General features: G+C 52.7%; 1 protein-coding gene across 7 annotated transcripts; it reads left to right on the forward strand.

The window, feature by feature from the left end:
• The first annotated feature begins 7,364 nt into the window (after nucleotides 1-7,364).
• On the forward strand, nucleotides 7,365-18,816 carry Ampd2 (adenosine monophosphate deaminase 2). Of its 7 annotated transcripts, XM_010605990.3 has the most exons (20): nucleotides 7,365-7,814; nucleotides 8,269-8,756; nucleotides 12,413-12,543; nucleotides 12,750-12,880; nucleotides 13,199-13,267; nucleotides 13,358-13,466; nucleotides 13,579-13,668; nucleotides 13,750-13,936; nucleotides 14,210-14,351; nucleotides 14,459-14,548; nucleotides 14,822-14,951; nucleotides 15,133-15,327; nucleotides 15,404-15,535; nucleotides 15,656-15,819; nucleotides 16,066-16,192; nucleotides 16,282-16,445; nucleotides 16,735-16,855; nucleotides 17,155-17,328; nucleotides 17,493-17,603; nucleotides 17,735-18,815. In XM_010605990.3, exons 2-20 carry the CDS (start codon nucleotides 8,666-8,668, stop codon nucleotides 17,942-17,944), a joined length of 2,568 nt encoding a protein of 855 aa, XP_010604292.1. In that variant the 5' UTR covers nucleotides 7,365-7,814; nucleotides 8,269-8,665; the 3' UTR covers nucleotides 17,945-18,815. The 7 variants fall into 7 exon arrangements, with proteins under 7 accessions (XP_010604292.1, XP_010604294.1, XP_010604291.1 ...); XM_010605992.3 differs by lacking the exon at nucleotides 8,269-8,756 and having other exon boundaries at nucleotides 7,367-7,814; XM_010605989.3 differs by lacking the exon at nucleotides 7,365-7,814 and having other exon boundaries at nucleotides 7,821-8,756.
• The last annotated feature ends 704 nt before the right edge of the window (nucleotides 18,817-19,520 follow it).

Consider the following 19,520-nt stretch of genomic DNA (forward strand, 5'->3'; position numbering starts at 1 on the left):
ATGAGTACAGCCAATTAAGAGCTTTGCCAATAAGACAAAGAGCAAAGATTAAAAATGTTCTGTAGCAAGGGAAATGATCTGGGAAATGTCCCAGGTTGACACAGGAAAGGGTGTGAGTACTGGATCTCTTGGGAATGAAATGATGGCTGCCTCTATCATTTTGAGGAGGACCATCTCCTGAAAGAGCTTGCTCCCTTGGATTTATTTGCATTGCAGAGTTAGAGGTTAAGGGCACAAACATAGGAAGCGTCCCCCATATTGAACCTCCAGACTCTAGAGCCTGGGCTTCAAGGCAGCTGAGAAGGTTCATTAATCAGATCAGTCTTGGCAAAGAAGTTTTGTTTGGGGTGGTGTTCTTCCTGGGAAAGATTAGGACTGTTTCACTCAGGTCCCCCAGGGCTGCTGCTCAGGAAGCTATCAGCATTGTTTGTGGTGCCTCATCTCTGTACACACCCCCACCCCCTTTTGTGGTATTGACCTCTACCCTGAGCTACATCCGTAGCCCTTTAGTGTTTTGTTTTGTTTTTTTTTTTTTAATTTTGAGATAGGATCTCTCTAAATTACCCATGCTGGGCTCAAACTTGTGAGACTGGTGCCTCAGCCTCTAAGAGTGCTGGTAATACAGGAGTGCAACACCACACCTGGCTCTTTGTACATATTTGTGTAATATCAGACCGAGGTGTGATTGAGACCGCCTAGGCAGGCAAAGTCTAAGCAACATGTGATGAGTTTATTGCCAAGGGTGAGAAGGCCATTGGCACCGAGAGGAGGGTGTGAGTGGTTATATGGGCATCTTAGATAGGGGAGGGGGCACTGGTCAGGAGGGTGGAAAATTTTAAGAGTCCCAGGGGTGATGGGCCTGGTGCTGACTGACAAGGAAGGGCAGTTGTGAGAGTAGCAAGGTGGCTACTTGCTTCTTCTCTCTGTGCTCCTGTGGATGTGGATAGCGAGTCTGCTGGGGGCGGGGGTTGGGTCTGTCAATTTGTATCCTTAGCATTTATCACTTCATTTTTTTGGTGGGGCAGAGAGGAGTTTTGAGACAGGGTCTGTGTAGCCCAGGCTGGCCCTGAACTCGCAGCAGTTTTGCCTTAGCCTCCCAAGTGCTGGGGTTACAGGCATGCACCACCACACCTATAAATAAATGAAGCTATAGCTTCATTTTGTACTTTCGTTTTACCTATCTCTGTCCTGCTGTCCGTTCCTCCCCACTGGAGGTCAGGGACCAAGTCTGCTTTATTTTTGAACTTCTTAGAACTTGTAGTTCAGAAGCAGGTGTTCACTAAAGACTTGGTGAATAAGCAAAGGAAAAGGTACATGGAGAATGGGGCTGCTTCCCCTGGACACACTAATGCCACCTGAGGCGCAGCTTCACTTGGTATGAATTTGTGCCGTCTTAACACAACAAACTTTTCCTTGGGCAATTAGACTAGCTGCTGCTTCTCATACTGGCTGGCCCCCACTTCCACCCCAACAAGAATCGAGGGTACAGGCTTGCTTCACGTAATGATTCTCCACGGTCCATATTTCCTCATGCCAATTATTTCACTTCAGTGGGCCTTGCTGGTGGAGCCTCCTCAGATGAAGATATTGAGAACTTTGCTACCCAAAATGCACTGCAAGGATGAGTGACTTCAGAAGACCTAGCGGCTTATTAGAAGTGCAGTGTGGACTTTTCAATTCAGAATGTGCCTTTCAGCAGTATCTCAGGTGACTAAGGACATCAGAGGTCAGGAATGACTGCCCTAGGGAACTCTTCCCCCACCCGTTTGCATAAAGGCAGGATCACTTGCCGTGCTTGTTTCTGCTTCATGAAGCCGTTACCTGCCCTGACTGGAAGACCACCTTGCTTTCAAAGATGTTGAAGTAGTACATATTTTAGACCCTGACCTAGAACATTTCTCAATTTTTGGTGTACATTGGCATTTACTGGAGAGTTTTGTTGTTGTTTTTTTTTGTTTTTTTTTTTTTGTATTTTAGAAAATACTGATTTAATTGGTCTGGAATACAGCCTGGGAGTAAGGATTTAAAATTTCCTCCAAGTGATTCCTATGTATATAACTAAGGTAGAAAACTATTAAGCTAAAAGGATTTAATTTGTTCTCTTTCAAAGCTGGAATTGTGTGGCAGTGATCAGTGGGGCAAGAAAGTGGGAGGTAGAAGACACCCTGAGCCATTGCTGATCATCCTACTTCCCTTGACCTTTAAGATGAATATTGGGAGAGGCCAAGGCTCTCTGAGCTGATGGAGGAATAGGCAGCTACTGAGATTCCTGCATGGCAATCATGATGGGTTTTTGTTTGCTTGCTTGTTTTGAGGTACTGGGGATTGAACTCAGGGCCACTCTGCTACTGAGTCATATCCCCAGCCTTTTTTTTTTTTTTGAGACTAAAGTCTTAAAAAGTTGCACAACCTGGCCCTGAATTTGTGATCCTTCAGCCTTTGCCTCCCATGTAGCTGGAATTACAGACCTGCATCACCTGGCCCAGCCTGTCAATCGTGTTCCCAATCAGAAATTGGCAAATGCTTAGTTGACTTAGGGAAAACCAGGAATCTCTTTGAAATTATGACTCTCTTGGAATCTTAGCTGTAAGGTTTCAGTAATTATACCTCCCCACCATCCTGCCCTCTCCTTTCCCCAATGTTAGTAACTTACAGCCAGGCCAGGGCTGTGTTGAATGCTACACCCTTAAAAGAGGAACTGCTAGGAACTGTACTAGGCCATTTATATGGCTCATACCAATTAATTCTCAAAATATCTTTAAGATAAGTGCTGCTGTCTCCAATTTCCAGACCAGATAACTGAGACCTGAGGGTTACCTAACTTGTTCCAGGTTGTGTAGCTTTGTAAACAGACAAACCAGTGATCTTTCTTGCTGCTACTGCCAGCCAGTGAGAGAAAGAATCTTTGGGCAAATATGTGAACCCAGAAGCAACAGTGTTGGATTGTGAAAGGAACCATTTTCACCATCATGCCCTTGCTGGTCCTCTGAGATCAGAATCACCACGGTGTGCATCATCCTGTGCCAGGGACCTTCTGCCTCCTCTTGTCCCCTTTCCTCTGTGACTGTTCTATTATCATACTTTGGAACAGTACCCTGATAAGGCAGGCAGTGTGATTTTCATTTAGAGATGAATAAAGTGAAGCACAGAAAAGTCATCATCATCAGAATAAGCACGTTTGTATCAGAGTCAGAGTTAAAACTTGTTTGATTTATAGCCTTTATAAGCATATCATTTTGAGAGGAATCAGTTTCCCAACCAATTTGGGGGATGTTTCATAAGTTTAGGGGAGATCTCAGGATCTGTCTTACATCCATTGGTGAGCTTTCTCCCAGATGTAGTTGGGGAATGTGGAGACCTGCCTTCAGGAACTTCCAGTCCAAAGCAAGAGAAAGGGGAAGTTGACTGAGGAAAACAGTTTAATTAAAGGGACACTGCTATGTGGGGGAATTCAACACTGCTTAAAGCCCAGCTTTGGACTACGGGTGTTCTTGAGTGGTAGGGTGCTTGCCCAATGCAAGGCTTGGAGTTCAGCCCCCAGTACTGCAACAACATCAAAATAAAACTTAGTCTCTACCGCTGTAGGAGGAGAGGCAATTGTAGACACATCTGACTGCTAGACTGGTAAGTTCTGAGGTAGCAAAAAGAGAAGAGTGATTGTAAAACGAACAGACTTTACACAGAGAATTCAAGTAGAAATAGTGGGTTTGCATCAGGGGAGAGGAAAGAACATAGGAAAATGCAGAGGCGCAAGGTATAAAATAAAGACTGGGAATTTTGATGTGACAGGACTGGAATTGAAAGATTTATGGAGGAGACCTGGGAGATGACAGGAGAGGGAAACGAGTTTTGATGGCCTAAGCCATTGGAGACAGACAGATGGATACAGTTGCATGATGCTATAAGGGTGCTGGGTGACAGATGGGGCAGGAAGGAAGAGCTGGCTGCTGGGAGAACCTGAAGACAGACTCAGTTCTAGAAGGGCCTGGATATAGGGTAGATGGGAAATTGCCTTGGCCAGGGAGCATTCTCGCCTAAGGAGGCAGGTGTCACCAGTCACTTGGCCATCAGAAGGAAATGGAAGCAGTTAAGAGCATTAAGAGTGTGCTGACACTGGGGGCCTGGCTTCCAGGAGGACTGATTAAGGAATCATGGTGGAAACAGGCTGGGAAGGAGGCTGTATTTAGAGCTAGGGAAGATCACATAGAGGCTCAAACAATATTAAGCCCCCAGTGTGGAAAAAAACAGGCCACAGGATGATGACTCATTCCTTTGTTTTCCAAGCTCTCTTTTGCAGACAATGAAACCCCACTGAGGTTCTTGTTGAGTAGGTGGGAGGTAGATGCTTAGCTACAACCAGGATAGACTTGTAGCAGGGACTATATCCCAGAGAACCTGGATCTAGAGAGGCTCACAGACTAATGAACTGGTTTGCCTTGGTTGGGTGGTGGAGAAGGATTCCATTTATTGGCTGCCTACATGAGATCTGAATTAGAAGGACATTATGGAGGCCTGACCCAATGCAAGACTACAAAATTTGCATTTTATAGAAATATAAGTGACAGCCTATGTGATTACAAAGTGCTTAATTTTTTTATTAGTTTTTTTGTTTTTGTGTTTTGCTTTGTAGTTCAGGGTAGCCTCAAACTTCGTAGCCTGGGTTGGCCTCAAACTTGAGGCAGTCCTCATGGTAATCCTTCGGCCCCAGCCTCTTGAGTGCTGGTATTACAGGCATGTGCTGCTTTTCTTTTTTGGAGACAAGGTCTTGCTGTGTAGTACAGGCAGGCCTTGAACTCACTGAGTAGCCCAGATTGTCCTCAAATTTTAGATTCTTCTGTGTCAACCTCCCAAGAAGCTGGAATTACACGTGTGCAACCATGCTCAGCTAAACATGAACCACTCAGTATAACCCCCTAATTGGCTGGGGCTCTCAGGACTTTTGAATCTATTTGCTTTCAAGAATGAAATGGGCCAGGCTTGTAAAATGGGCCTCTAATCCCAGCACTTGGAAGGTTGAGCTGCTAGGCCAGCTTGGGCTACATAGTGAGTTCTAGGCCAGGCTGAACTACATAGACCTTGTCTCAAACAAAACAAAACAAAACAGTGACTAAAATGCCATCGCTGGGCATGGTTGCATATACCTGTAATTCCAGCATTCTGGAGGCTGAGGCTGGAGCATCACCCCACATTTGAGGCCAGATTGGGCTACACAGTAAGTTCAAGGCAATTTAGCGATTTAAAAAACCCTGTGTGAAAAAACAAAAAAGGCTGTGAATATAGCCCAGTATGAAGGTCCTGGATTTAATCTCTGGTGCTGGGGGAAAAAAGTTCAAGTGTGATTGCTCATGCCTGTAACATCAGCTACTTGAGAGGCTGAGTAGGAGGATCTCAAGTTCGAGATCAGTCTGGACAACTTCAGCAAGACTCTGTCTCAAAATAAAACTTGAAAAAAAGGAGGGGGTATAGTTCAGTGGTAGAACACTTACCGAGCATATGTGAGGCCCTAGGATCAATCCCTAGTATGGCAAAAACATTAAAAGAAAACAAAAAATAAAAACTTTAGGCCTCAGAGGATGTGGGGGCAGCTGTACAGGTGATTATAGAGTTTTACAGACTTTTTGTTGATTTCTATTCTCTGGATTATAAGAGAAATGGATATATGCTGTAGGAAATTAAAAAATGCAGTTAGGTATAAATAAATATAACCCGTATTTCCACTACTTACTCATTTGTAAGGCCTTTGATGTGTTTTTCTATGCATATTTACACATAATTAGGACCACACTGTGTACCATTTTTTCATCCATTCTTTCACTTAACTATATTGTAAACAATTTTACATCATTAAAAAAATTCCACAAAAAAACTTTTAGTGGCTTTATTTAATTGTATGCATATGACATAATTTAAACATTCTCTGATCATTAGATCTTTTTAAGTTTCCAAACTTTCTGTGTGGTAAACATTGCAGTGATGAACAATTTGGGCATAACTTTTTTCTGGCAGCTGTTTTTAAAAGAACAGTTTCCTGGATGTAGATTACTAAGTTAAGTAGACCCTTCTCTTGAGAATCGTGATTACTAAATGGCTTTCAGAAAGATCATATGAAGGTTTATGGTCACCAGTAGTATTTCCCATTTCACTACACCCTATTTAAGATTCTTTGTCTTTGCTATTTGGATATATATATGGCATCTTCTTGTTCTTATTTAGGTTTTATTGATTCTGAGATGGACCTTTCCCCCCATATTTATGGAGGACACAGTTTTGTTTTTTGCAGTGATGGGGATTGAACTCAGGGCCCTGCACATGCTGGGCAAGCAGGTGCTGTTCCACTGAACTACATGTTCCAGCCCAAGATCCTGGGTTTTGGTTGGTTTGGAGTGAGGAGCAGTAGATGGGATCAATGGAGGTGACACCAGATGCAGGTAGCAAATAAGGTTCAAAGTCCAGAATAGAATCCAGAGTGGGGAGAGAAGAGGAAGACAAAGTTTGGGAAGGAACTTGGTGTGGGGGTGGTGAGAACTGGGAGGAGCTGGACCAACAGTTTTAGAACAACTGGGTGTGGGGACAAAGGGCAAGGGAGAGAACAGAGAAAAGACTGATTGCTGCTCATACACTTAATTACATTCAATAAAGGGCCTTTCCTCCACAACATCCCTTTAAGTAGGATTTGCTGCTCCTTGGGATTGGGGATGTTGGCTAGATAGTGTATAGTCCTTGAAACAGCTATCTTCTTTATAGGCTGCAAAGTGAATCAACAGGCTGTCAATAATGATCCAAAACAGGCCAGAGCAATGCCAATATCTGAACTGCCACACACGGTTGTAAGCATTTATATTAATTAATTTACCTTAAGCACTGCCATATAAAGCAGGTACTGCTACACTCCTTTATGGGTGAAATGGATGCACAGAGAAGTCACTTGTTTAGTGTCAGGAACTAGGGGAGGAATCTGAATTTGAACCCAGACTTCTTGGCTAAGCATTTATGCTCATAACCACCAAATATAGCAATTAAGGTGAGAAGGGGAACAGCATACCCTGCCTACCAAGGCCTGCCAGAAGAAAACAGTGACACAGGTGAGAATATAGAGACTGCAGGGGCGGGACTTCTGCTTACAGTGAGTCCTGGGACCTTAATATGGGGTCCTGACTGTACCAGCTGTGCAAAGGAGCGTTACATTTAATTCTCACAATAACCCCTCTGTCGTTACCCCATGCAATCCTGATGAGGAAGCTGACGCACACAACTTGCTCAAGACTCAGGGCCGGCCCAGGCCAACCGAGGCGTGGTAGTGACTGCCCACGTGGCGGCCGGAAAGAGAAAAAATGGTGGGGGCGGGGTCGGCTGGCCGAGGGCGGGGCCGTGGGCCTGACCTCGCCTGGAGTCGCAGAGGCTGGCGCAGTGCCGGCGAGGAGGTGGTGGGGTCACACCTGTTGCGCAACTCCCCCACAGTCCAGCAGTGGGAGTCGGATCCCGAATTTCCAGCGAGTGTTGCAAGGAGCTTAGACAAGTTCCGGTCCGCTCTGAGGAGCACGTGGCCTGTCCGCCTTTTGAGTGCGGGGTTGGGGGTCGGGACTTCGGGGTCTCCCGAGGCCACTCAATAGACTGGCGTTGGCGTGGGTCTGCTTCCATCCAACTGGCAATTTTGAAAAATTGCCTTACCCCGTTTCAGTGCCAGGGCAGGGGCGCTTGGAGCCTCTTGGCCGCGTTCTGGACCCTATCTTCTCTCCCCTTACACCTGGGCTTCCCGGCTGTGGAGAGCCTTGGGCGCGGCTTCAGTATCCCTCGGGACTCAGGCATGGCTTCGGGTAAGTGTGTGCGCGTGGGCTGCAGGGTAGGACTCTGCACCAGGGAAGTGCTGTGGCCCAGGGACAAAAGGGCAGGGGTCTTAGTATAGTCTGCAAGGTCTAGGAGAGGCGGCCATCTCCTGCAAAAAGTCTGAGGAAGGAAAGCTTGAGTCCGACAAGGACACTTAGAAGAGGCTGGAGTCTTTTCCGAGACATGCCCCTGTCTCCTGGCCTCCCTGCTTTCCATGGAAGCAGCTTCTGCTGGACAGTGGAATTTTACCGGGACAGGCCTCCTTCCTGGGCTGGGATTGTCAATTCTGTCTACTTTCCACAGCTGGGTTACTTCCGGAGTCCGGGGTGGCATGGAGAAGAAAAAAGGGGGCTCTACCCCAGAGGTGCTGTCTTCAGTACACTTGCTCAGCCGGGAGAAGAAAGTCCGTACTGGATACTGTATATTACTATTTTTTTCTGACAGGACCAGCTAGCCTGGACTTTGCCTCCTTTGCCTTGGCGTCCTAGAAAGGGATGAGAGCTCCTGAAAGGGGAGGAGGGCAGTAGGGCAGAGCTAGTGGCTGCCTCATCTTGTTTTCTCTGCCTTCATCCCGTACCCTCAGGCTCAGCCAGCATCGGTCAGGTCATTCCAGGGGCCGCGGAAGGAGGGGAGGGATAAAGGGCACGGATGGAGGCCTCACTCCCTGAGGTTGCCTAGACAACATCTGAAATCGTGGCCAGGGCCTCTTCCGCCTGCGGGGCGCTGCTTCCTGCATCAGTCACTCCCGCTGGGGGCGGGGCGGAGGAAGGGGTTGGATGTGGCAGAGCCGGGCCCCAACCGGTGCCTCTCAGACTCCTCCGCTGTCGCCTTGGCCTCAGCCATGGCATCGTATCCATCTGGCCCTGCCAAAGCCAAAGCCAAATACCCCTTTAAGAAGCGGGCCAGCCTGCAGGCCTCTTCTGCGGTTCCAGGTGAGTGTGATTTCTGGCCCGAGGCCCCAGTTCGGTGCCCCCCCTTCCCATTCAGGCCAGTGGACCCCTCAGAGAGGAGCCCCCTTCTCCAGTACCCTTTCCGCAGCAGTGCCCCCTACCCCTCAGCTGGGAATGGCTGGTCTGGGAGGTGGTGTGGGGAGGGAGAAGGGGTGGAGTTACTGAGGTTTCTGTGTCAGGGATGCTGCCCTCTGTAACAAGGAGTGGGCTTTGGTGTGGGTGCATCAAGAGGTCTGTGTGCACACGTGTCTGCGGGTACATATGTTGAGACTGCGTGTGAAGAGTGTGAATGGAGTGGGGATGTGTGGGACAGACTGGCCTGCGGACTGGCCACCCTGAGGGTGCCTGTGCCTTTCTCAGGCAGACTCAGGCTATCCTTTTGTGGCTGGTCCTCTCTCCAAGACCCCAGATCTAGACTCCCTCACTTTGGGGCTCTAGACTCCTCATCTCAGAGCTGGGGGCTCTGTGTTAATTGTCCATGGTTTGCTCGTTTCTAGTCTGTTGTGAGCCTCCTTAGGAGAGCGGGGTGTCCTTGGGGCAGACCTGTGTACTGTGTGCCGTGCACCTTTTGGTTCGGCCCCCGCTCTGTGGGCATCTCTGCACCATTTGGAGCTGGTGGTGTGGCGTGGCTGTGTTCTTTGCAGTGAGGGCTGACTGCCTGGGTCTCTGCTTGCTGAGGGGTGTTTGCCAGTATCTGCGGTTCTCAGGCCTTGTGGCTAAGTAAAGACCCACACCCATTTTGGTAGCTGGGTCATGTTTACCCCCCTCCCACAGCTTTCTGTACCTGTAGCCTGACTGTCCCCCTCCAGTATTGTGTCACTGACCCTGCTTGGTCTGAGATCTATACTGTCCTTAGGGTCTGTTCTCTGTGCCCAAGTCTGTACCATCTAGCAGATGCGTGCTCGGGGCCTCTGAGCCTGGTGCCCTATTGCTGAACCAGCGACTCGTGGGTGGTCTGATGGTGAGAGCATCTGATATCTGTGAGTCAAAACTGTGGGTGCCACTGCTCCACTGAGACAGTCCTGGCAGTGAGTGAAGGGGCATTTCAAGATGGAAATGACGTGGCCAGAATGTTGGAGTTGGAATGGTTGTGGAGAAGCCCCTTCTGGTTTTGATTGACTCCCAGTGTGAGTGTGGGTGTGTACATGTAGTGCTGTGGCTGAGAGCCGTGGGCACAGGTCCTGGGAGAAGTAACCAGCAGGCACTGAGTCTTCTAGGCCTGGGTTTGGGGATCATGGAGGTTACTGCCTGTGTGCCATCTCCAGCGAACCCCCAGGAACCTTCTGCAGTCTCCTGATAGGGCGGGGGTGGATCTGGCTGCTGGAACCTGCCGTGCTCTCTTCAGCATTGCTGTGGAGGCCCCGGGACACTCTGCTAGGAGGGGGCTTCAGATTAGGGCCTTTCTGCTGAGCGGACACAGACCAGCCCCAAAGCTGTGCCTCTCCTTGAGGTTGTTAGAGCTGGTCTGGATCCTCTCTGTGGAGGAGATGTGCAGGCTCAGGGTTTTTGAGCTAGCAGAGACCTTACACCCTCAGGGTGAGGGCAGGAGCCCATCTCCATCCTCTGAATCTGCCCTCATTTAAGTAAGAGGTGGCAACATCTCATCTTCGCCCCTGCCAAGTTCTGCTCTCTCACTGACCTGACCTTCCATGTTCAGCTGCCTTGGCCCTGTGCCGAGCCCAAGAGCCTCCTGCACTCCTCAATGAGTAGGGTCTGTGTGGGATGTGTTTTGTGAGTCCCAGGGTCTCTCAGTCACAAACATCTGGGCGCAGAACCCAGGGCCTTGCAGAACATGTCCAGAGAATTTTTTCTGTGAGTTGTTGGGACTGCTGCTAGGCAGACCGGGGCCATTTATAGCCTGCACTGGAGGAAGAGACATGCTGATATGTGGGCTCAGACTCCGGTCCTCCAAACGCTAGTCCCATCTCCCAAAGCTCTCCTCCCAGACTGTCTGTGTCCAGATGATGGGCTTGGAACAGGGGTTGGAGGTCTAGGGCCAGGAAACTTCAGTAACTGCCCCTACTCATACTGAGCCATTTACCCAGTTGCTGTCCAGCTCTTCCTCCCAGCAAGGACCCTGCCCCCCAAAGTTGGGGCCCAGAGGACATTGGTGGGCCGGAGAAGCTGGCCTGGGACTGCTGGGTTCTGATAGAAGAGCTGTTCCTCCTCTCTTTCTTCTTTTTTACACTTTGGCTAGCCAGGCCCTGCCCACTCCCTGTCCCCTAGAGTAGTAGTTTTAAGAAAGCTTGCCCCTCCCTACTAGCATGCCCTAGCCATATCAGCCTGCTTTACATCTCCCCTTGGGAGCCCTGTGTCTGACTAGGCCTTCCAGCACTGTAAAGGTTAAGTCCCTCTTCAGTTCTGGACTTCCTCCGTCTCACAACTTTGCTGTTCCTCCCTGGATTTCTGGATTCCCAGCCCCCTGTTTATGGTCATCCCAGAGTCTCTCCTGCTTGCGTTTGCACTTGGTACAGCCTGTGCCAGCCCCTAAGCTGTCCTAGGGGACTGGCTGCAGCTTCACTAGGCAAACAGGCGAGCAAGGGGCACAAGGCTACTGGCTGAGCAGACTGAACTCTGCAGGTGGGGTCCAGCCAGGGACCACGGTGAGCTGGGGCATGGGTCCTGCGTCTGGGCAGAGAGGCCTTAAGGCATGCAACTTGGGCAGAGCCTGCAGTTCTTCCCTAAGCCAGGGTAGAGAGGGCAAAGAAGATACTAGAGGGGAGCATCCTCTAAAGCTGGCTGGGAAAGCCAGATTGCCTGTAGAGAGCTTTGGTGGGGAGGCTGGGGCTGCTGAGCCTCCCTGGGGAGAGAGTCCTGGGGAGGCTGGGAGCTCAGGCAGCAGGAGACTGTCAGTGAAGGCCTTTAGTGTGGTGCATATGAAGAGTTCTGTCCTTAATAGAGAAAGACCTCTGGCTTCTGAGTTTCTCCTCCCCAGGGCCCTTCATGGAGCCTCTGGCCCAGATCCTGGGGCCTCTGAGTGGCACACACTGGCGGCTCCCTTTGGAGGGACAGCCAGCAGTGGGAGGGGCAGGCTGGGGCCAGGACACATCTTGGCAGCCCTGGGGTCCTGGGGAGACAGAGGCCTCCAGGGAGGAGGCTGGGTTCCTTGCCAACCAGGGCTTCCCCTTCCTTAAGGATTGGCTTCCCAGGTCAGAGCTGAGTGGCTTCCTCTGTGCCCTGCAGGTCTGGAATAGCAGGCTGCCCTGGAGACAGGTCTGATCCTGAATTAGCTGCCCTGGAAGCTGTGGGCTGGAACAGGTGTTGGAGGTCTAGGGCCACGGTGTGACCGGTCCTCACTGAGCACTTGGTGTGTGTCTGTGTGTGTATGCATGTGTACACACGTGAACTACTGCTGGGAGGCAGTCAAGTACAGGCTGTCATGACCTCAGCTTCTTATTCTGGAGTGAATATATTTACTTGTTTTAGGGGCAGACACAGCACCTCCAGGAGCCTGGGGTGGTGAGGGTGAGGTCCTTTGGGGGCTACCCCAGGGCTCACTCCTGGGCTCTGTGGGATTACCCACTGTCCAGCCCCTGGCCTCCTTTGGGGGCTGGCCCGAGGAGGCAGGGGCCATTGCTTCCAGGGGCACCCAGGCTGTGCCCCTCCATCCCTTGACCCTGGTATCACTGTCTCTGCAGAGGCTCGGGGTGGTCTGGGGGCCCCTCCGCTGCAGCCTGCCCGATCCCTGCCGGGCCCCGCCCCCTGCCTCAAGCACTTCCCGCTTGACCTGCGCACGTCTATGGATGGCAAGTGCAAGGAGATCGCAGAGGTATCACCTGGTGTCCCACACCCCTGTCCCACACCCTGCTCAGCTCCCATGCCCCCCACCTCACTCCCTCTCATCTCTTGCTTGGCTGCCCCAGATCCTCAGCTTCTCTCAGGAACCCTGGCTCCTGCTGCCCAAACCCATGCTCAAGCCTTGCAGGCTGGGCAGGGCCTGAGGCTTCTCTCATCCTTCCTCCTTTCTGCCACTAGGAGCTGTTCAGCCGCTCACTGGCAGAGAGTGAGCTCCGCAGCGCCCCGTATGAGTTCCCGGAGGAGAGCCCCATCGAGCAGCTGGAGGAGCGGAGGCAGCGGCTGGAGCGGCAGATCAGCCAGGATGTCAAGTGAGTGCGGCATAGAGCTGCAGGGAGGGCAGCTGAAGGGGCTGTGTAGCCTGTCATGTGTCCCTCTAGTCCCTTTCCTCTGTCATCTACCCCTTTGGGTCCCACCCAGGAGGTAGCACAGAGTGCAGGCTTTGCAGGGTTGTGGTTCTGTCTTCATCTCTAAAGTGAGAACAGAGTAGGGTCTTCCAGCTGTGAGGGTCCCTTGCCTGAGAGGACCACAAGTGACAACATATGCACAGCACCCAGCACAGTGTCAGGACTTGAGAGTCAGAGCTATCTCTTGTGCTTCGGCTGACCTCTTGCCCCTTTTGCCCCTAGGCTGGAGCCGGACATCCTGCTTCGAGCCAAGCAAGATTTCCTGAAGACAGACAGTGACTCTGATCTACAGTGAGGAGGGCAGAGGGGCGCACATGGGATGTGGAGCTGGGGCCTATCTTGCAGCAGGCTGCAAGCCCTCCTTGCTGTCCTCCTGTGTAGGCTCTACAAGGAGCAGGGTGAAGGGCAGGGTGACCGCGGCTCACGGGAACGTGATGTGCTGGAACGAGAATTTCAGCGGGTCACCATCTCCGGAGAAGAGAAGTGTGGGGTAAATGTGGGGTGGGGCGTTGGTCTTCCTTCTCCTGGTGTCCAAATGGCCTCCCTTAGGCTGGGGAGCCTGGGCTGGGGCCTGGAGAGGGATTTTGTCTTCCCAACACCAGGTGAGAAGGTCTGGCTGGGAGCTGTTTGATCCGCTGAGACCAGAGTGGGCTGAGTGTTCTTGGAGTCGAAGCCTGCAAGGCGTAGGGATGGTGTGAGGTCTGGGGAAGGCCACAGGGAGGAGGTGAGCATGAGTCTGAGTTTCAGGAGTGACCACATGTCCTCATCCCCAGGTGCCATTCACAGACCTGCTGGATGCAGCCAAGAGTGTGGTGCGGGCACTGTTCATCCGGGAGAAGTACACGGCCCTGTCACTGCAGGGCTTTTGCCCCACCACCCGCCGCTACCTGCAGCAGCTGGCTGAGAAGCCGCTGGAGACACGGACCTATGAGCAGAGCCCTGACACTCCTGTGTCTGCTGGTGGGGTCCCCCATCCCTGCCCCACTCCACGTGCTCTGGGCTCCTGGGCTCCTGAGTTGGGACACATGCTTCTCTGCTCCGTCTGCCTCTCTCACACCCAGAGTCATTCCAGCTTCTTGGTGCTAGGGAATGGGAGGGGCTGGGCAGAGTTTGGGGCCAGTGCTGCAGCCTCACTGGAGCCTTTGATGTCTCTTTCTCTGTTTGGGCCCCTGGGCTGGGCACCAGCTGGCCTGGAAGAGCCTTTGTCCTGACTCCACCTTCCCCACCTTGCAGATGCCCCAGTGCATCCCCCTGCCCTGGAGCAGCACCCATACGAGCATTGCGAGCCGAGCACCATGCCTGGGGACCTGGGCTTGGGCCTGCGAATGGTGCGCGGCGTGGTGCATGTCTACACTCACAGGGAGCCTGATGAGCAGTAAGGGGTGTGGTGTGTGCTGGGGGGCTGATATGGGAGGACACATTGGCTTGGGAGGGGCTGCAGGTGCAGCTTGTTTGCCTCACCCAACCTCCTCTCTATGCCAGTTGCTCAGAGGTGGAGCTGCCGTACCCTGACCTACAGGAATTTGTGGCTGACGTCAATGTGCTGATGGCCCTGATTATCAATGGCCCCATGTGAGTGTACCTGTGCAGCTCAGCTCCCAGCCCAGATTCTCCAGCCCCAGCCCCACTCCCAGTCTTGCACTGCTCAGCCCCAGACACCTGTAACCTGCTCTCTTGCCCTCCCGGGTTGCTGAGCCCTAGACCTTTCCTCTGTCTGCTGCCCTCTTGGCAGTCTCCAGCCTGCACCCTCGTGCCTCTTCCCTTGGCTCTATTCCCTGGGCCCTTCCCAGGTGCTTCCTTCAGGGCCTGAGTCCTTGCCTTGTTCCTTTTCTTCCTTCTGCCCAGAAAGTCATTCTGCTACCGCCGGCTGCAGTACTTGAGCTCAAAGTTCCAGATGCATGTGCTGCTCAATGAGATGAAGGAGCTGGCTGCCCAGAAGAAAGTGCCACATCGAGACTTCTACAACATCCGTAAGGTAGGCCTTCACCCTGTAGCCCTTTGTGTGTCTGACCCTGCTTCTCTGCTCAGCCTCTTCCTTCAGTGTCTGGGCCCCACCCTAGCATCCAGTGTGGAGAGCCCTCTCCCATCCCCCTGTATGTACTTGCCCCGGCCCTTCTGGCCTTCAGTGGACCCAGCAGCACCCTGTTCCATCTCAGGTGGACACACACATCCACGCCTCATCCTGCATGAACCAGAAGCATCTGCTGCGCTTCATCAAGCGGGCAATGAAGCGCCACCTGGAGGAGATCGTGCATGTGGAGCAGGGCCGAGAGCAGACCCTGAGGGAGGTCTTTGAGAGCATGAATCTCACTGCCTATGATTTGAGTGTGGACACACTTGACGTGCACGCGGTCTGTCCCCATGGCATGGGCTAGAGGGTGGGTCATTGCAGGGTTCAGGGGTGACCGGGGCTGCTCCTCTTCCCAGGACAGGAATACCTTCCACCGCTTTGACAAGTTCAATGCCAAATACAACCCTATTGGGGAGTCCGTGCTCCGAGAGATCTTCATCAAGACGGACAACAGGGTTTCTGGGAAGTACTTTGCTCACATCATCAAGGTATGGGGACTGCTCAGGTGCAGGGCCGGAGAAACTTGAGGTTTCCCTGAGCATGTGTGGTGGGTGCAGAGAGGGCCAGGAAGGGAGCCGAGGTCTGACAGCTGCTCCACACGTGTTTAGGAGGTGATGGCGGACCTGGAGGAGAGCAAATACCAGAATGCAGAGTTGCGGCTCTCCATCTACGGGCGCTCAAGGGATGAGTGGGACAAACTGGCACGCTGGGCCGTGATGCACCGAGTACACTCTCCCAACGTGCGCTGGCTCGTGCAGGTGCCCCGCCTCTTGTGAGTGTCCCTTGGAGTGGGAGGAGACATGAGGGCCAGGATTAGGGGTGGCTGAACCTCCCCTGGCCTGGCCTAGCCCTCTGAGTGCAAGGAGGGGCCTCCCAGGCTCACCCACAATTTGTCCAGCTGCCCCATCCTGATGACCCCTCTTTTTCCAATGTGGTACAGTTGTGCTCAACCCTTTTTGCCCGCAGGGCTTCTCTGTGTCTCTGACCTACATGTACTTGTGTGTTTTCCTGCCAATAGTGATGTGTACCGCACCAAAGGCCAACTGGCCAACTTCCAGGAGATGCTGGAGAACATTTTCCTACCACTGTTTGAGGCTACCGTGCATCCCGCCAGCCACCCGGAGCTGCACCTTTTTCTGGAGCATGTGAGCAGCGGCACAGGCTGGGTGTGGGTAGGACTGCCAGGCTCATGCCCAGCTGCTTCTCTAGGCCTGACCATGGACTCCTGTGCCAGGTGGATGGTTTTGACAGCGTGGATGATGAGTCGAAGCCAGAGAACCATGTCTTCAACCTGGAGAGCCCCCTCCCGGAGGCTTGGGTGGAGGAGGACAACCCACCCTACGCCTACTACCTGTACTACACCTTTGCCAACATGGCCACATTGAACCACCTGCGCAGGTGCCTGTCCCACCTGGTGCTGAACCTCCACTTGCTGTTGGGTCTTTCACCCAGCAGACTTCATTCTGGGTGCCCTAGGCTGGGGCCACCGGAGCCCTGACCTGACTGTTACCCTGTCCAGGACTGGGTAGGCTTTCTCTGCCCTCAGACTCCATCCCTTACCCCTCCCAGCTAGGAATCTGACACTGCCCCCATGGCCTCTGGCTAGAGGAATGTATTGCTGGGGTGGGGGCTTGTGAGTCCAGGTGAGCCCAGGCTCTGAGCTGACCCTATCTTCATGCCCCCCCAGGCAGAGGGGCTTCCACACGTTTGTGCTGAGGCCACACTGCGGGGAGGCTGGGCCCATCCACCACCTGGTGTCAGCCTTCATGCTGGCCGAGAACATCTCCCACGGGCTGCTTCTGCGTAAGGTCAGGGTCTGCACGCCAGCCTCCCTCACAGTTGTTCACCTTCCTTTGAACCATCCAGGCCCCTCAGCAGCTGATCCTCCTCCTTACCCAGCCCCCAGATGGCATTCCTCCTTCCCAATATAACTAATGCTCCTGCCCCAGCTCTGGACGGAGCCCTAGCTTGGTTTCTGGCTGTGAATTGCCATTCTCACACCAGGTCCTTCCACGTCCCCTGCCTACTACTGTGGCTTAAGCCCCCGTTGTGGCATGCCTCCCCCAGCTTTGAGGCCACCTGACAGGCCCTTCTTCCTTCTGCCCAGGCCCCAGTCCTGCAGTACCTGTATTACCTGGCCCAGATTGGCATCGCCATGTCTCCACTCAGCAACAATAGCCTCTTCCTCAGCTACCACCGAAACCCACTACCTGAGTACCTGTCCCGTGGCCTCATGGTCTCGTTGTCTACTGATGATCCTCTGCAGTTCCACTTCACCAAGGTCAGAGGCTGGCGGGCAGCCAGATTTAGTGTCCTGTGACACTGGGATCTCTCCGGGCTGGTGCTGCCCCCTACTGGTGGGCTGGAGTGACTAAGTGGCAAATCTCAGGGGCAGAGGCTTCTGGGCCAGGCACACCTGTCTGAGAACCTGGCTGGCTCCGACAGGAACCGCTGATGGAGGAGTACAGCATTGCCACCCAAGTATGGAAGCTCAGCTCCTGTGACATGTGTGAACTGGCCCGCAACAGCGTGCTCATGAGTGGCTTCTCCCACAAGGTATTGCACCTGCCTGTGTGGGCCTTGGCATTGTCTCTCTCTTTCCTTCCTTTGTATTTGAGGTCCTAGGCTTATTCCTGGAAGTAGTTAGGAACTGGCTATAGCTGTGTCTGTTATTCGTACCTTTGCAGGTAAAGAGCCACTGGCTGGGACCCAACTATACTAAGGAGGGCCCTGAGGGCAACGACATCCGCCGTACCAATGTGCCAGACATCCGCGTGGGCTACCGTCACGAGACCCTGTGCCAGGAGCTGGCACTCATCACACAGGCCGTCCAGAGCGAGATGCTAGAAACCATTCCGGAGGAAGCAGGCATAGCCACAAGCCCAGGGCCTCAGTGAGCCTGGCCCATGCAGTGCCCACCCCATCTCAGCATCGTGACGACCATGCCCACGTTTTGTTCTCAGACCCCGCCCTTCCTTTTGTGGTTCTGCATGTCCCTGTTCTTTCGTTTCTGTCCTGCATGTCTTTGACTGTGTCCTGTTCCTGGGCCACCTCATGAAAGCAATGACCAGGGAATCTGCTCCATCGTTATCTTGATTCAGATGGCACCTGATGATGAAGATGTAAGGGCTGGCCTTACTTATGGCCCTGTCCCAGGATCCTCAGAAGCCTGGCTGTTCTATGGGTGTCTCCAGTGTTCATAGTGGCTTGAGAGGTTATGAGGGGCTGGCCCCTTTAGCCTCTTCGGTCTGCCTGGGCACATTCGAGCTTTGACTGGAGGTGAAGTTTGATCCCTGGTCTTGTTTATGTAGCTGAGGGGCAGCCTTGTGCACCTCTGCTGTGGGCATTGCGTTCTCGAGGCTCTCCAGAGCTCAGCAGCTCTGCACTGGAGTTTGCTCATGGCCCTGGGCTGCCTAGCCTGAGGGGATGGATTCAGGCCTTTGAGGTGCTGGACCTCTGCCTCTGCCTAGTTACTGCCCAGCAGCCTTCTCTGTCCATGTCCCGGTCCATGTGCTTCTCTGGGTCAGGTCCCTGTGCCTCTGTGGGACAGGGCAGTGCTCTGTGCTGTGTCTGGGGTCACTGCAGCTGGAGGGTGCTGGATCTGCCAGTAGCTCTGGGGATGGCATCCCCTTTGAGGTCCCCAGATCTTTGACCAGACCCCGATCCCAGCTGGCCCCCTGTGTTGTGTTCTGGACTGAGGCCTTTGCTATGACAAGTAGCATTTCATATGACCCATTTTCCAAGTGCATGAGAAATAAAGATTATTTAAGTAATGAACAAGGGTCTCTGTTGGGATGGGCAAAGCCATGGGGGTTCCTGAGGTTGGGTGTCTGGCATTCTGGATGGAGGTATAGCACATTCTAGGGAGTGACTGGGCTCAGGTGATGCATTGCGTACCCTTGGATTTTGGCGGAAAGAGCTAGAGGAGAGAAGAGATGCTGATTAGGCTTGTCCAGCTTGCCAGGTCTGAGGGGGACACCTGGCCCCAGGTCGCTGGCACAGCCTTGTCACACTGGCTTGGAGGGGGCTCCTTTCCCACCTCGTATACCTGTGTACTTCCAGCCTCTTAGGGCAGCTTGGTAGATGTGAACATATGCTCGTAACATGCAAACCTAAGGAGACAGGATCTTCCAGGGAGTTTGTTTAAGATGTGCTTTCCGGATTCCAGTTCAGAGGAAGAAGGTGTGGTACAAGTACCTGGGAGGGTGGTACGGGAAGAAACTGAAGCAAGCCTGTGCCATGGGAATCCAGCCTTAAACTCAGCTTCTGTCCCACGTTTACTGTGGTTTCTGGGGCATCTTGTCACAGAGGTTGCTGTAGTCTGTGTTTTCAAAATGACAGTAAAGTTGTCCAAATAGGTGCCTGGGCCATTCGAGTGGGTGGGCTCTACAGCTGGCCCCAAGGGGTGACCTGCATTTCTGGAGTTGGGGTTATTCAAGCACCCAAGCTCTTTGCAAACCTGTCCCCTGCAGC

This window comes from Fukomys damarensis, unplaced genomic scaffold, assembly GCF_012274545.1.
Source record: "Fukomys damarensis isolate Sample0158 unplaced genomic scaffold, DMR_v1.0_HiC HiC_scaffold_33, whole genome shotgun sequence".
NCBI classification, from domain to species: domain Eukaryota; kingdom Metazoa; phylum Chordata; class Mammalia; order Rodentia; family Bathyergidae; genus Fukomys; species Fukomys damarensis.